The 17,748-nt window shown below is 35.3% G+C and overlaps 1 protein-coding gene across 1 annotated transcript in view; it reads right to left on the bottom strand.

Moving 5' to 3' along the window:
* Positions 1-17,748, bottom strand: part of Syt4 (Synaptotagmin 4) — a 74,356-nt gene that overhangs the window by 35,047 nt on the left and 21,561 nt on the right. The window contains exon 2 of the mRNA XM_089641763.1: positions 14,241-14,357. Within this exon, the coding sequence (XP_089497889.1) occupies positions 14,241-14,357 (117 nt within the window). The remainder of the gene's footprint in view (positions 1-14,240; positions 14,358-17,748) is intronic.

Genomic DNA, 17,748 nt, shown 5'->3' with positions numbered 1-17,748 from the left:
TAATAAATAATAATCTTAAATAAGCAGCAAAAGCTATCGATTGATGAGTTTCAGCATTCTGAAAGCTATACAACTTTTGTGTAGCTCATCATTAGGTTAACGCAACCATTTTTACCTCGTAACGTCACTTGTTTCATGAGCTACAATTTTTGAAATATTAATTTGGATACAAAAAAACGACGAGACCTCGCTTTCTTTGTTCCGCGTTTTCAATTGTTCAAATATAAAAACTATAACAAAAAAATAGTATCGAACTAAAAGCGAAGCTGAGTAGCTACTACTAATATTATCTGTATGACATGTAAACAAAATATGCACGTGAAAAGGGTAATAGCTTTAATTGAAATCTATTCCTAATACGCCTGTTCGCGCAATATATATGGGATTGTTAGGTAAGCATCCACAGGCTTAGTGGACAAGTGTAATGTCAATACCAAATCCTGCAAATGTCCTACCTACCCTTTTACCCATCCCAAAATGTCACCATATTAAAAATATTGTTGCGACATGTAAAATCTGACAAGTGGTGTCAGTTGCTTATCAGAGTTCGGAGTGATAATTAATATCAGACAGGGCGATAATACATATATTTTGTGAAGTGAAATCAACTAATACTCCTGGAGACGTGTGATAGTCATCAACGGGTGAGTCCATCTTTCCTGCTTTCCAATCTGGGCTTATCTTGTGCTCCAGAAGCCCAGATTTATACCTTTGATTATTGCACTGTCCATCGGGTTTGTCGGATGCATATATCGTCCCATAACCTATCATTCGGAGTAGTTTGGGACTGGTCCTTTGGGCGTGTGGCATATCACACCACCTTTAAAATATAGAGCCGGATCTGAACCAGCGGCCTATGGATTTACAGTCCACTTCCTACACAACATGTTGACACAAAGTCATGTGAGCATTTAGTGGGTTTAAACTTAGCGGATGAATCCTGGAACGTTCCATCCGATGTTGATATCTTATTAGGTGCACAGTTATTTCCATATATTCTGCTGGGGAATAAGGTTTTATCTAAACATAATACGAATGCACCACCGGCTATACAGACAGTATTCGGGTATATTGTAATGGGTGAAATACCTACGTGTACGCCGGAGGTTTCGTGGACGTTCGGCCCCATAACCAATGTAGATTTATATAATGCGTTATCCAAGTTTTGGACAATGGAAGACATGCCTATTAAGTCGTTGATGAGTGCTGAAGATGCAGAATGTGAAAAAATGTACCTCGAGTCAGTCCAACGGGATGAATCGGGAAGGTATATTGTATCTTTACCGTTTAAGATAGATCCTAATAATTTAGGTGATTCGCGCCGTGTCGCGCAGCGTCGATATGAATATTTAGAACGGAAATTTAATACGTCGCCAGAATTGCATTGCAGTTATAATGAAGTAGTTTCTGAATATCTGGAAAAGGGATATATGAGGGTTGAAGTTCCGTCTTCATCTAATATTGATGAGGGATATTTCATTCCCCATCACGCAGTAATTCGTAAAGATAAATCAACAACTAAAACTCGTGTTGTATTAGATGCAAGTACAAAGACCAGTTCAGGGTTGTCACTTAATGATATTTTGTATACAGGTCCAAATTTGCAATCTAATTTATTTACACTTTTAATTAAATTTCGCTTATTCGCTGTAGCATTAACCGCAGATGTTAAGCAAATGTATCTACGCATAATGGTAACGGAAAGCCATCGTAAATATCAAAAAATTCTTTATAGATTTCACGAAGATGAACAAATCGGAGTTTATCAATTTAATTCACTCGCGTTTGGTTTGAACTGTTCACCATTTCTAGCAATGCGAACTATACGGCAGCTAGCGAGCGATGAAAGAAATCGTTATCCGAAAGCGGCGGAAGTTGCAATCAATGATTTATATATGGACGATTTTGTATATTCTGTAAATACTATAAGTGAAGGCATCACTTTGGCTACAGATTTAATGGCGTTGTTCAAGTGTGGAGGATTTGAATTAGTCAAATGGTCGAGTAATTCTCCTCATTTACTGGCCCAATTACCAGAGTCGCACCGCGCGACAATGGATTTTTCGGATAAATGTAGCATTTTAGGATTAAAATGGGATCCGATATCTGATTGTTTTCAATTTATGATATGTCCGACGGAGGAAAAAACTATATGTAAAAGATCAATTCTTTCCACAATAGCTCGTTTATTCGATGTATTAGGTTTGGTTGCTCCGGTAATTTTATATGCCAAATTACTTTTACAAGAGCTGTGGTTAGAGAAAGTAGGATGGGACGAGGAACTACCCCAAAGTATTGTTAATAGATATGTCAAATTCAAGGAAGAATTACCGATGCTTTCTAATTTAAATTTACCTCGATATTTGGGAGTAAAGGAGGACTGCACGATAAATATTATCGCCTTCGCAGATGCGAGTATGAAAGCATACGGTTGTGTAATATATCTTCATGTCACGGATAAGGGTGGCAACACTACAATGAATTTGATATGTTCTAAATCCAAGGTGGCCCCTCTGAAAACAGTGTCGCTCGCTCGATTGGAATTATGCGCTGCGCTTATTTTATCTAGACTCGTTAGATCTATTATAGATACTTATAGAAATCGCGTTTCGATAAACGATATATTTGCTTTTTCAGATTCAAAAATAGCACTTTCTTGGATTCACTCGTCCCCGCACCGGTGGCAAACTTTTGTAGCTAATCGAGTTAGTGAAATTCAGGAAAATTTACCCGCGAAACATTTTTATCACATAGATGGCGTTACCAATCCTAGTGATTGTTTATCACGAGGACTACTGCCTGCTCAGCTGGTCGATCATTCTCTTTGGTGGCACGGTCCGCCCTGGGCTGCGAACCCAGTATCCGAGTGGCCTGTCGAAAGATTTTCCCCCTCACGAGAGGAGGAGAATACTTTGGAATTGAAAAAATCGCATACATTTACGATAACGTCAATAGAGGAAAATTCTCCGATATATAATCTCGCTTTAAAAATTTCCTCATGGCCAAAACTGCTGAGAATTGTGGTATATATTTTACGATTTATGCGAAAGTTATCACGCTCAACAGTTATAAGTTCCACGGAATTAAACATTGCTGAAATGAATGTATTAAAAGCTTTACAGAATAGGTATTTTAGTGCCGATATACAATTAATACAGAGGGATAAATTATGCTCACCTTCAATCCGAAAACTAAACCCGTTCTTAGATCATAATGGCTTGTTACGTATAGGTGGTAGATTAACAAACGCGAATATACCTTTTGAAAACAAACATCCAGTACTTCTGCCAAGACAGGATCATATTGTCGATATAATTATAGACTTTCACCATCGTGTGAATTGTCATACTGGTGCACATCTTCTTATGTCAATAATTAGACAGCGTTATTGGATCTTATCGGGGAGAAATCTAATACGCAAAAGAGTACATGCTTGTAATTTCTGTTTTAAAACTGCACCTTCTAATATTATACCGCTAATGGCAGATTTACCTACAGCTAGAGTTCAGGAAGCAAAGGCATTTACACATACGGGTGTAGATTTTGCCGGACCAATAAATATAACCCTTTCTAGGCGTCGTGGGGTAAAAAGTCAAAAGGCATATATATGTCTATTTATTTGTTTAACAACGAAGGCTATACATATGGAAGTGGTATCAGATCTAAGCACGGACAATTTTTTAAACGCATTTAAGCGTTTTCTATCCAGACGCGGACCGGTTTCGTGTATGTACAGTGACAATGCGACAAATTTCATAGGCGCAAAGAATTGTCTGGATGACTTATATAATTTTTTAGAGGCAAATTCAACTAAAGAAGTTCTTCGCAATGAATTTAACAATCGGAGAATTGAATGGAAGACGATTCCACCCCGCGCTCCTCACTTTGGAGGATTATGGGAGTCAAATATTAAATGCATTAAATCGCATCTGTATAGGGTTGTGGGTACTCAACTTTTATGTTATGAAGAGCTTCTCACAGTTCTGACACAAATAGAGGCTGTACTTAATTCACGGCCATTATGTTTATTAAGCAGTTCTCATTATCCAGAAGCTCTTACTCCTGCTCATTTTCTGATGTCTACCCCGATTCAGCATCTACCTGCTTATGATTTGACTAATGAACGCATTAGTCTACTGAAAAGGAAAGAGCTTTTGGACCACCTCGTTCAATCTTATTGGAAGAAGTGGCATATAGAGTATCTTCACTCTCTGCAGATGAGAAAAAAATGGAATAGTCCCGCGAATAACATTCTAGTAGGTACCATAGTATTGGTGCATCAAGAGGATGCGCCTCCACTTTATTGGCCGGTGGGCGTTGTTGAGGAGATGTTTCCTGGTAAAGACGGAGTGGTTCGTGTCGCACGCGTAAGGACCCCTTCCGGGAACTTTAAACGACCAGTCGTAAAATTGTGTCCTTTGCCTACACAATAATTATTATTTCTTTATTTCATTATTTTTTTTAATTTTTCGTTTTAACTTTGTAATATTAATAGCGTATTGATAAGAATGTTTATATGTCATCTTACTTCGTTTTACATTTAATTCTTTACTTTATTTGAAAGTACTTAAAATTTCGGAAGGTACTTTCAACGCCGGGAGAATGTTCGCGCAATATATATGGGATTGTTAGGTAAGCATCCACAGGCTTAGTGGACAAGTGTAATGTCAATACCAAATCCTGCAAATGTCCTACCTACCCTTTTACCCATCCCAAAATGTCACCATATTAAAAATATTGTTGCGACATGTAAAATCTGACAAGTGGTATCAGTTGCTTATCAGAGTTCGGAGTGATAATTAATATCAGACAGGGCGATAATACATATATTTTGTGAAGTGAAATCAACTAATACTCCTGGAGACGTGTGATAGTCATCAACGGGTGAGTCCATCTTTCCTGCTTTCCAATCTGGGCTTATCTTGTGCTCCAGAAGCCCAGATTTATACCTTTGATTATTGCACTGTCCATCGGGTTTGTCGGATGCATATATCGTCCCATAACCTATCATTCGGAGTAGTTTGGGACTGGTCCTTTGGGCGTGTGGCATATCACACCACCTTTAAAATATATAGTGGAGTCGCAGCTTCGCGACACCAACGCCCCTGTCGCTTAATTCTATTATACTATTATATGACGTTAAATACGTTGTTCCGACTTCGAGTAGTATTATGACGTTTTTTTGGTGTGTTGTAACTCTTCCTCCCCCTCCTCCTGCCTTCATTCAAGTGGATAGTTTCCAGCAGTTACAAACCTACCAATGAAAATTAATTCCAAGCCATATGGGGAAATTTTAAATAATTGTTGCGGAAAATGATGGCGAACGTGACTTTGTGATATTTTGATGATATAAATAAAAATAAAATTGGGTTTGGCGTATTTTGTTATTGACAGTAATCGTTTTATGTGGTTGTGGAAATGCAAAGATAAGCAGATTAAAACAAATTGCTTTGAGGGTAACGTTTCTCCACACTTTTCATTATGAAGGTAAGTTGACGGAAAGGTTATATTATTGTTAACCCTAAACCAAAAATGATAAAACCTTGAGTGATGCCAAGTGTGGGTAATAGTACTCGTAAGTGTTGGCAAAACAATGAGATTCCGTCGAATTATAATCAAAAGCATTTTCCAAGAATCAGTATAATAGAATAAGTTTATCTGACAAATTATATAAAACACTTCGAATCGAAGTAATCTACAAAAAAAGTGAAAAGAGAAATAAGAAAAGAGAAAAGAGAAAAGAGAAAAGAGAAAAGAGAAAAGAGAAAAGAGAAAAATATATAAAAAAGAATAGAGAAAAGAAGAAAGATAAAACAAATAAGAAAACAGAGATAAATAGATAAAAAGAGAAAAAGAGAAAATATAGAAAAAAAGAGCAAAATAAAAAAATAAATGGAAAAAGTAAAAGAGAAAAATGGAGAAAAAGAGCATAAGAGAAAATACTTCAAGGAGAATAAAGAAAATATAGGAATGTTTGTTTTTTATTAAGATAAATGGTTTAAAATAAGGAAATTTAAAGATGCGAAGACGATAAATACCCTAGAGGCTTCTCAAATAGTTTGTATTCAATCATAATGAATGATGATCTAGCAGAATATTTTGTCATTTTAAAAGCCATTGACGCGAGTTTCCTCTAGTGTGCAAAATGTTGTAGGGATTCTCCAAAGTAATATTCAAAGTGGTTTTCCGAGAAAACAGCTTTGTTTATTATGTTTGCCTTTCCAATGAATTTTAATAGGCGTATACACAAGTTGGTAAACCTACACGAAGAAAAGTGCTTAGTTAGAAAGTAGGAAATACGTTGAAAGCCTTCTTCGGAAAATTCCATTGATAAATTAACTATCTATATGTACAATGCGTGAACGGAGAGTGCGACTTGGTCAATAATAATAACTGCTTCTAACTGACAGGAGCCACTGGGAACATGGCATCCCCAATTGGGTTTATTGTGAGGATAAAAGTAGAGAAGGGTCGGAGATTGGCATATACCTGGTCAATAAATACGCCCGAAGTCGTTTCGATTTTGAATGGTGGTGTTTCACTAGGGCGATACTGAGAGTATATTTTATTCCACTATGATAAAAAATCCAAACCATTAAAATTAAGAGTTTAAAATAATGATAGTACGATGTTAAAGTATAATGTTATGCTAAATACAAAGCTGGTTGAGCTTCAGCTTTAGCTACACCACGGATGATACAACAGTAGCGGCCAGTTAGTAAATGCTGCAGAGCGCCGAACAACCAACAAAATTTCCAACATGGATAATCACAACACGAAACTCGGTTCGATTATAACAGCTCACAATGATCTCATACGATGGGTACCTACAATTCCCCGTTCAGACAGAGCGATTTTAGTTGAACGACAAAAATTGAACAAGATTTCGTTCAGACGTTTCAGTTTGACTCGAACCGATATTGTCAATCAAGATGGTTATCGCTGCGTGCATCAGTGCAAACACAGGACTCAGCTATGCTATATATACGTACAGTGTTCCAAAATATATGATATCATTTTTTATAAAAGAAGAGTTCGTTTCAATAGTTGGTGCCCTAAAATGAAAGTAAAAATATAAATATTTTTTGTATATTCAGAGACGTGCTATTTAATAATAATAACTACAAAGTTACAGTAACATTTCAAAAATATTATTATTAATTGCAGTGTCACGAGCATTTCTATTTTTGTAAGCTTCTTTCTTCTGATCCCAAAGACAGGGATGGCTTTGGTATAGACTATAGATCCATAAAACCATATAATCCGACAACTTAATACATTTTTTCATTGAAGTAGATGACATGATGGTAGGTACTAGGTAAACCAGTAACTTCTAATGTCTACTTTCGACCGAAGGGAACTAAAATTCGCAAGCGACTTGAAACATATGTTTACACGTTTTGGCGGAAAAATCGGATGATGACTCATACTTGAACAATAAAAGTAGACGGGCTTTCAACTTTCGTCGCTCAACCAAAAAGCTTGATCAACTCTGTTGGACGGGGTGTCCACACTTGTCAATTAGCTTCAAGTGTCATTCAGTACAGAGTTGTCAACTAAAATCACCCTGTGTGAATGGGGTATAAGCGTGCGTAACTTGCATTGCGACTGTGCCTATGTTCGTAGCAGTTCGTTTTCGATTGCGATCCAGAATTTTACTACATTGTTTGGTAATCTGTGCACAATCGAAAGCGTGGGTACGATTCTTTTCCAATATTAGCATGATCGCGGACGGCGATCTTGCTTTTACCACCACATCGGAAGGAACAGTTTATTCAATAGAAAACAGTTAAACGGGAACGCGTTTGCGTGATATTGTGTCTTTAATTTAACGTCTACTCTTTTTCAGCTAATGCTTCGCTTAAAGCTCTCATTGATACTAGTTACAAAGTGTGTTTTTATGAAATGAGTGATTAGTTGTTGTCAAGCATTGTCTCGCTGTGATGATTTGTCTCAGAAGAAGTTCCCAGATCTGGGGATTTTTAATTGTAAAGGGAGAAAGGGAGTTTTCCGGAAAAAGTATGAAATCTAGCGAATTTTGAACATAGGGGTTTTAGCTAAACAAAAGGAGCGGAGAATAAAGCTTCTTTATAAATAAGTTTGTACCAAATATTAAATTTATTAACTGACTTTATGTTGTACTATGGTGAACCCCGCATATTTAGACCATCGGTGGCCACTGGATGCAACCCTGCCTAAGAATTACGTACTAAGATATTTTTAATTAATAAAGGGACGGGTTTGTTGTACCAAGCAGATCAAAAGTTTTTTGGAAGATTTAGAGCATTTCACCTACACAGCTAAGGTATAAATAATATACTTATATAATATTTCCATAGAAATTCGAATGGACCGAAGAGCTTTATTTATCTACACATAAATTAAAATGTATCAATATAAAATGAAATTTAAATATTTACATTTAAAAATGTCATTTCTTTACTGAGCTATGATCTTGTAATGTTCAAGGTTAATAATTTTACAAAAATAAAAATAACATAAAGTGATATGTTTATTTATTTATTTATTTTATTGATGCATGATTTAGAGAGTACATGTGGTTTTTTGTGATATTTCACCCTCCATGCTAGGGACAACCCTGTGTTATGGCTATAGTTTGAAAGAACAATATTGTCTAAGTACTAAGCCAAAGGAACCTATTTCAATAAAGTAATAAACATGTAGGGTGACCATGTGAAATAACATATTTTGCTAATAATTTAAAATAACAAAGATGAAGTGTAGGATAATTTTTAAAAATATATTATGCGATTAATTAAGGACAAGGGTAGAGAACAAACATATACAATATATTTTAACATAACTACAACTAACAACTTTTTCCATTCTCATTTTTTTTAAATTGTATAATTTTGTTTTTAGCAGCTGAATTAACATTTTCACATGACAAGACTCCCATGATTCCTCTTTGATTTGACCTCGATTGTTATCTGTGACGTTTTTTATTTTTCATTATCATTGGCTATTTTCTTTAATATAAATCAGCAATATTGCATGACCTGTGAGAAGACAACCTGTAGTTCAAATTTAGATTTTCATAGTAAGAACGATACAGCTTGAATTGGTAGTAGAAACTCTTGTAGGTGAAATTATGATTGGCTTCAATGGTTATGAAAAGCCAAAAGTGAAATGCATTTTTGAGTTTGCATATTGCTTAAATCCAAAGTATAAATATTTATGTCCCCACATAAAATGACTACCTTATTTTGTATAGATGTAGAGTCAAGCAATGCATTCAGTGATTCAAGAAAATCACTGAATACTATCTATGTGAGCCTGGGACGGAGGTTAAATATAGTTTAAAAAAACTCTCAAGTAAAGAAAGCTTTGCAAGTCAATGAATAGTTAAATAAGGTTTTGTATTGTCATTCTAAATCAATATCCACTTTAAATGCTGTAAATGTTTTCGGTGCCTTTTACTATTCGACCTCCAGAATATTCTATCGAGGTCATCTTCGTGTTTATTTCCTTGACTTTTTTGCCTTTATCTTATTTCATTAGAATGGATCCTTTTTAAACCAAATATATTAACATTTTAATTCTTTTCCCTTTATTTCGATTTTCCAAAGTAGTTCCTTAAAATTGTTACGGAGGTTTATATGGTGACGACTCATCTGAGAGACTTTCCTAAAAAATAGTGCGCCAAAAACCTGATTTATCAATCGGGCTTTGTCTCTCTGATGAGTCACCAGCTCAGAGTAGCAAGGTAAATGACTCCATGCTCAGGAGGTGGGCACTGTTGTGAATATCATTTGGGCACTATGTAGAGAAGTTAGGGAACAGGTTTATAATAAAATAATTTAAAATTTATCGCAAGAAAATAAGTTATATTTTGAATATTACATAATTGGATTGTAAACGACTCACCTGAGATCGACCATTGTGTTAATCTAGCTAGCTATACTAATCGTATGCCTGGCAATGAATGTGGAAGATGCTGGGGATGACGAGTTTCATTGTCGAGGTCCGTGAAAAGCTTGTGATGAAGATGGAACGTCTCCGTACGTTCTGATGTGATCTTGGCCGCCTCCAAGCGGACCACAGCGCCCTTGGGAAATGGTAGGCTGCGGGATGGCTTCCGTGATGAATTCCCAGCCGAATTAGCCCATGTTCCAGCCATCCTGATTATACGTGATTCGACACAGAATTTTATGTAACAACTCCCACAAGATAGAAGAAGGCGAATATTAGAATTGCATCATGAAAAACACAAAGATGTCCGTGATAACTATCAGATTAAAAGTGTACCGGTACGCGCCTTACGACGCCATTACATTTTATCATGTAAACTCGAACGCCAAAAGGTTAGAGAATCACACAAATGTTTTATTCGTGTCCGCACCCATCAGGGAAAATATTCTTTCGAATCATAAAATAGAACACCCCATAACTGTAGGCTACTTCAAAATTAAATCCGTGACTGTCATTACTGATTCGGTGTCCTGCGAACCCGTAACAAGAGGGCCAACGGAAACCGCCCGCCTATTTCCTCTTCCGCCCGTCTCTGTGTTGCGCGTATTAAATTAATTCCCTAATAAGTTCCTATTCAATAGTTATGAAGTATTGTTTATTTTTTTTATTTAGTAATTAAGGTTCAAGTTTTCTAAACAAGCTAGTCTAGTTTCCAGATGCTTAATTATTTTACCCTTTTTTGACAAATCATTTTTAAGCTCTCAACTTATCCTTTAACATCATTCATGGAGTCTAAGCGAGTAATTATATCATCATATTTTTGATAAATAAATTCGGTTATCTTGTGAAATTCCAAAAATTTTTATCAATATTTTCAAGTATTTGAGTTTTTATTTTCTCTAGTTTTAAATCTACGTAAGACCAAAATTAAAAAAAAAAAACATCTTCCAGGTTAATGTATTTAGGTGCAGTATACATTTTGTTTTTGGACCTTGTTATTGTGTTTAGATTATCTTGGTGTTGAGATCCGGTTTTTTAATCGAACTCATGGTCACCCCGGCAGTAGATTGTTTATTCAGCAGGAACAATACGATGAGCAAGCGCGTTCTATTTCTCCTGCGAGCAAGCAAGCCGAAGCAAGCTGTATGGTTGGTGTTGGAAAGATGGCGATGGTGTTGGCCAATCACAGGAGATTCACTTAGCTAAGTTATATGTCAATTTCACTGTCACTATTTCGCGATGGTAATAATTTAAAATAACTTGAATAATCTCACTTCAATGAACAAAATTTGAAATATAGAATTGTAATAATTTTGACAAACCAACAACCGAAATTAGTGTGTTTTGTAAGTGTACTCGTATGATGTAAATGTGAACCAAAATCAAAACAATAACATTTTTAATAAAATAAGGCACAAACTTTCTTCAAGACAGGATGTGATGTTGTAGGGTAATAATAAAGGTAAAGTAGAGTTTGATAAACGACGCTGATAATGTTTTTGTTAGTGTTGAAACAAATGAGACCAGTCGATAGTCACCTATCAATATTTGGTGAGATAAGACAGATTTTTAGTAAAGAAACATGAAAATAACAAGGGCCGACCCCCTAAAGTTTTGTGAATTTTGTTACTATTTTACCTGTACTGAAAAGAAATGAGTTATGAGGGGTTAAAATTATAGACTAATATTAGAATGGACACGGCATATCCATTGAAAAATAACCCCAACACAATTTTGGTTTGGTTCACGTGCACATTTATGAAAAGGCCCACGCATTGTGTCACAATGAGAAATGCGCACTGTGCATTGCGTCTTGCCTTTTGTTGGTCTAGAGTTTACTTATTGCGCTTCACAGCTATGGCTGGGCAAGTTAATTTTTTTAATCACAAAAATAACCCCGTTCCAAATATTTTAGATTGTACCCATAGCGGACTTTATCTTAGAAAATGTAATCAGCTCTCTGAATACAAAACATAAAAGTACCTTACAGATAGCAATGTCAGAAATGATATAGAGAAACGATCGACAAGTAAATTTTCTGACGTCATCTTTCAAACACTCCTAATCATGACGTCATGCAGTGTGTGATACACTTTTGACGAATACATATAAACAATACGACATGGCACGAGCCTGGCACATAATAATTATTGATGTGTTGGTTAAAATCACACGTTTTTACTTGATACGTGCAAAAAACTTCAGAAGAATGGGTTTATTTGGGTTTGTCTCTAATTCAGGGTTGTATTAAGTCCACAATTATTTGCGTATTAAATTATATGAAAAAATCGCGTATTTGAGTAATTTGTTTTGTGTGCACTATGTTAATTACAAGCGATGTTGTATTATAACAAAAATGTGTTGTTTTTTGTCATATTTATTTATATAATTATAACTATTGCTGTAGAGGTGATGAAGGTGGTAGAAGATATGTTACATGAAAATGAACGTTCATGGAGGCTTAAATTGTTAGGTATAGGAATAAATATTTTCTATATATATTCCGATAATTATTCTCAAAATGTCTTATTTTTGCTTAGGTTTCCCCACAAACCGAGAAAAAATTGAAAAATGGATTTAACCAATCCTGATTCAATTATGTGAAAATAATTGTAGAGTTACAAATACATAAATAAATGAGTATTTGCTAATTTATTAAAAAAAAAAACGGATTACTGGCCTTTAATGAATGAACAGGTTTCTGGTTGAACTTTTAGTAAATTTCGAATACATTAATTATCACGATGTCGAAACACGTTGACCGTACCATCATCAGGAAACCATGTGTGCTCAAATCATTTTCATTCCAAATGTTTAGTAATTTCTTTCAGGTCCCTTATAATCTCTGAGCATGCTGTGTGGAGGAGAATATTTATTATTCCTACACATTAGGTATTGTTGCTTAATCTGAGAAAGGTTATTTTAATTACCATCTATATATTTCACAAAAATAAACCGAATAGGCATTTCTCTGAAATCGTATGACATTACAGCAGTTAATATAAGAAATAAATGTCGGTCCTAACCGATCAGTATGAATTTGGCAAGGTTGTTGGCGCGGTTGACTCCAGTCCCTGGGAAGGAAGGTAAAATCATATTTTTTTCGTAGATATATAAAGTTGTGCCTATATTCGAAAAAAGAAGACAAACACAACAACAAAAAACACAATGTAAAAGATTATTTAATGGGCATAAATAAATTGATATTATAACCATGTAACCCTCACCCTACCTTGTCTCACCCCACCACACCCTCTCTGAAGCTCTGTCCTCGTCTAATATGATTTCTCTCGCTTTTTTTAAATATTATATTTTATACATTATTAATATTTGTACCTAGACTTTCTATAATGCTGTCTTATAAACCTAAGAGAGTGGTTAAAAACAAAATAAATTTTCATTTGATTAAAGTGTTAAGCCACAAAGTAAACGCTTTATTTGATAATTATATACTATTTTATATAAATGATTTTGTAAATTCATTAAACTTCTGCTCAATAGTAAATATGTCTACGTTTCCCGCACGGTTCAATATGTAGTGTAAAAATGTGAAAATAAAAATCATTTTGTGTTATTTATTAGTCTTTTACCTGATTCAGACCTGATTTAGCAAAAAAATTGGTTTGGTGACGGCTTTGTATTCAAATTACAACAACACCTCGGTAACAAAATGAACGCTGTTCATTGGTTTCGCTTACAAGTTTGAACGCTTGTACAAGGAATTTAAACAGAGTTGGGTTGTTAAGTTCATTTCCATATTTGTGACGTACGCTAAGTGTAGTCATTTTTTAAATTAATTTAACTAGACAGGGCTAATCTATTATAATACATCAATGGTTATACTGAAACAGTATTCTGCGCCCCGCTGGGAATAGACGAAACCGTTCAATTATATCGTTGAAAATGTTATTTGAGAGAGTGCCACATACATCAATTGGCGGATCGTTTCAGAGACATAACATATCCGTGATAGATCTTTACGTGATATAAATTTTACAGAGTTGGTAGAACGTCGGGTTTCGGTCTGTAGCCGAAAGTCTAACGAGAAGAACGGTGACTTGCACCCCGAATTGTTCACCAATACGGTTATAGTAATTAGGCTGGAAATAGTGCCACGCGTATCGTCGGTCAAACGATGACGTAGCATTGACGAGCTGGACCGATGGCCCTCCTAAGCAGCGCGTGGCACAACTACTCTTTATTCATCCACCTAAATATTACCGCAAGCGACCGAAGCCGTATGCGACCGACGTACGCGTGGCATTATTTCCAGCCTTATATTTGTTTTATGAATGTGCAAAACGTACCCAATTTTCTCTGATTCTCAGCGATCACTCGCCGGCGGTAACAGATGCAGAAGGCCAGTAAGATCACCGACAAGACGGCGACTCCAATCAGAATTGCTGTCACCACATCAGGAGTTACTGGAAAATAAAATATGCATTAGTCAACACAATATTATATGAAACATAGTACACATCTTTTGAAAAATTATTAACATTAACACAGAATCGATATACACACAAGAAATTCATTTTTATTTTTTATGTGACTACCGCACAAGAGCCTTAACTGCTCCCAACCATTTGGAGCCAGTGAGACTATGGAATCCCCAATTAGCAATTTCAGGCAGGGGAGCTTTAGAGACGGGTTAAGATAGGGGCTGTAGGAAGGGATTTATTAATGCGGGTCTTGAAAAGGCCCAGATTATATGAAGAAGGAAAAGCAGATGCCGCGAACTCGTTCCACATGCGAGCCGTCTTAAATAAAAATGAGTGGAAGAAGCGGCCCGTTCTCATGAAGTCAATATCAACTGTGAACGGGTGCTCGGCTCGTGTACGTCGAGTTTCACACATGTCAACGCTGCTAGATTCTCAGAACATACTTAGACTGTATTTTTGGTTGTGACGCAAAAGCACGCCTCTGTCTTCCTCTGCCTCTGTTTAGCACGCCTCTCTCTCCTTTACACCGGCCTGACATCGCATATCACCATCTCATTTGATCGGAATGAACATTTTGTAATTCGGCATGTAAAATTTAAACAAAGAATGGTCAGGCCTTTGGATCACAAAACAAGCATTTTAAAAGTTTACAAGACACTCACTCACAAATTGACTTAAAACCATGTCTTGCTGCGTTTATTATAATGTAAATTTATTTTCCATTACCATATTGAAATGCCATCTACAGCGGCGATATAAACAATTAAAATTTTACCGCCTGGCATTTCCATTAGCACTGTAGGCAAAATGGAAATTGACGCAAAAAAATAACCAAACGGCTTTACGCCTGTTAGACGCTACCGGACTAACACGCAAACCCTTTACAAATTTACATGATGAGAAAAGAAAAAAAATCGATAGAGTAATTTTATAATTAAGGACTCTCCACGCCAGCGGCCAAATGATTTTGTGTGGGGCAGTACAGACGTCTCAGCGAATGATGTGAATATAGATGCGTTACTTGCATGTAGCATGTCTCAAACACGTTATTCGACTAGGGAAAAGAAAATTACAGGGAAATTGAAAAAAAGTATTTTTTTTAATACTTACAATAAAAAAACACTTGTATTTAGAATATTCTTGTCTTATTTTTGCTCTAAAACAATAAGAAGGTGTAAATAAGGGAAAGGACTGTTTCTCAGTGACTTTTCACTTTGAAAAGTGTATAAATATACATAGCCACCAATACACACAACCCTAAGTGTGTTTCGGTCGCTTCAGTTCTAATTATGCTATTTCTACCACTGAAGACGAAAACCGATAGAAGTGTGATGTATCCGTTTCCGTTTTCCCAAAGTAAGCTCAATTTATCCGTACTTCTGTTAAGATTGATTTAAAAAATGGGCTTAATAATAAACGGAGGTGAACTGACGAAGCTAGTAAACTTGAAAGAAATCGTATACGCGATCAATTGATTCCGTTCCAGCTTGGAGAAACAAAAGTTGTTCAAATATCATAAGTAATGTGATGGTTATTTCTTATTTATTTCGTGTAAAGATGGGTTCAGCTATCAATGTTGCAACCTTGCTAGGGTTATCAATATAAAATGTTTGGAAAAAAAACCTATCTAGATATTGTTAGTTTGTCAATTTGATCATGCTTAACCCCTAAGCAGTTGTGCGGTGTGAGATGAAAAAGAGACTTCGTATTTTGCTTTCAGTATCGAAATATAACATATCTCCAAGAAAGGAGGAATAGCGGGAGAATCAGAAATTCTGTGAACCAAGGTGTTTGGCGTTGTAAAATATGTTCCATTACCAGCTGCGGAGCTTTGAAACATGCATTAAACTTATTTTTTTAAATCGTATCACTGTTTAATGATGAAATGTTTTCGATGTAACGTTTTAATTCTAATTTCGCGTAGTAAAACTATAATAATGCCCTAATGGTATAAATAAGGTTAGTTTTGTTACTACTCTCAGGTAGAGATAAGCCTCTGATTTAGTTACGAAATGTATTATATCTGTTATCGTTATAAAAATATCTACTTCTGGCCTTTCAAAGAGAATAATAGTTTGTAACACCATTAAACTACAGTAAAATTATGCGTATTTATGGTTTGTATTATAATGCCTGTGTTGATGAAATCACAAAGGTGGGATCTTTTAAATGTTCGTAATACGGTTGTAAGCGGCGGATAAAATTTTATAACGGGAAGATGAAATGTATTATTTATTACACAAGTTGCTTGGAAAAATAAACAGGACAAATACCTGAACATATAAACAGAATTTTTAAACAATAAAAGATATAAATTTGTTTTAGACCACTTTAATTTTAATTGCACTCTACTGGTTTCGGAATCACCCTTCCTTAATCAGGAGAATATTAAAACTAACCTATGATACAAAATACTGACACTAAACGATAAATTAATTGGGTTATTCAATATACTAGTATTTTGAATAACTAGTGTATTGAATAACCAAATTAATTTATCGTTTAGTCCCATTCTAGATATATTTCTAGTAAACCGCTCTGTTTTTGCCGGAATTCCCGCAATTACCCGTCCCACTTTGTTAACCTCCCACTCAAACACCTAAATTATATTTTTTGTGTATATATCTGTCAATATTTTGTATTCAGGGTTAGTTGTAATATTCTCCTGACGAAGGAAGGGTGTTTCCGAAACTGGTAAAGTGCAATTAAAATTAAAGTGGTCTAAAACAAATTTATATCTTTTATTGTAAATTATGACGAGCCACAAAGTAAATGCTTATTACAAATATGTACAATTTTTAAACATTGGGTAACTACCTACATATATAATTATTATATATATGACTTGAAAATACAACTAACAATTTTTTGCGTGGCTGTAACCTAACCTAACCTAATCTTATTCAACAGCATTCCTTCATTTTTTATATTGCCACATTTGGTCAAACCCTTCATACACCCTGTATGTTGGGTTATGTTACGGTAAATTACAGCGCTCTTGGGGTAATTTTTCACAAAAACGGAGCCATATAAGTCGGCCAAATATTTGTATTATTGTTACATAAAGCTAAGATAGTTGATGTTAGGTTGGGTTTAGATTAGGTTAGGCTAGGTTAGGTTAGGTAAGGTTAGTCTATTATTTTTGGGTAAACTAAAGGTTAGTCTAGGTTGTATTGATGGGTCAAGTGCTGCGCGATCGTTAGCGTATTGAACAAGCCTCGCAAAAACTTATTATCATTTGCATTATTAGATACACCATATAAGTGAGTTCCATGTATATTTGAAAGAAAACCGAGGTCTGTCTCTGTCTCTCTAACACATCGTACATGGTCATTTCCTAAGATAGCACAACTATTTAATATTGAATAAGCTT

The sequence above is a fragment of the Hesperophylax consimilis genome, chromosome 2, assembly GCF_061612785.1.
Source record: "Hesperophylax consimilis isolate HC1 chromosome 2, BYU_Hcon_1.0, whole genome shotgun sequence".
In the NCBI taxonomy this organism is placed as follows: domain Eukaryota; kingdom Metazoa; phylum Arthropoda; class Insecta; order Trichoptera; family Limnephilidae; genus Hesperophylax; species Hesperophylax consimilis.
Note: the sequence above shows the minus strand (reverse complement) of the source record. Positions and strands in the feature narration are given on the sequence as shown.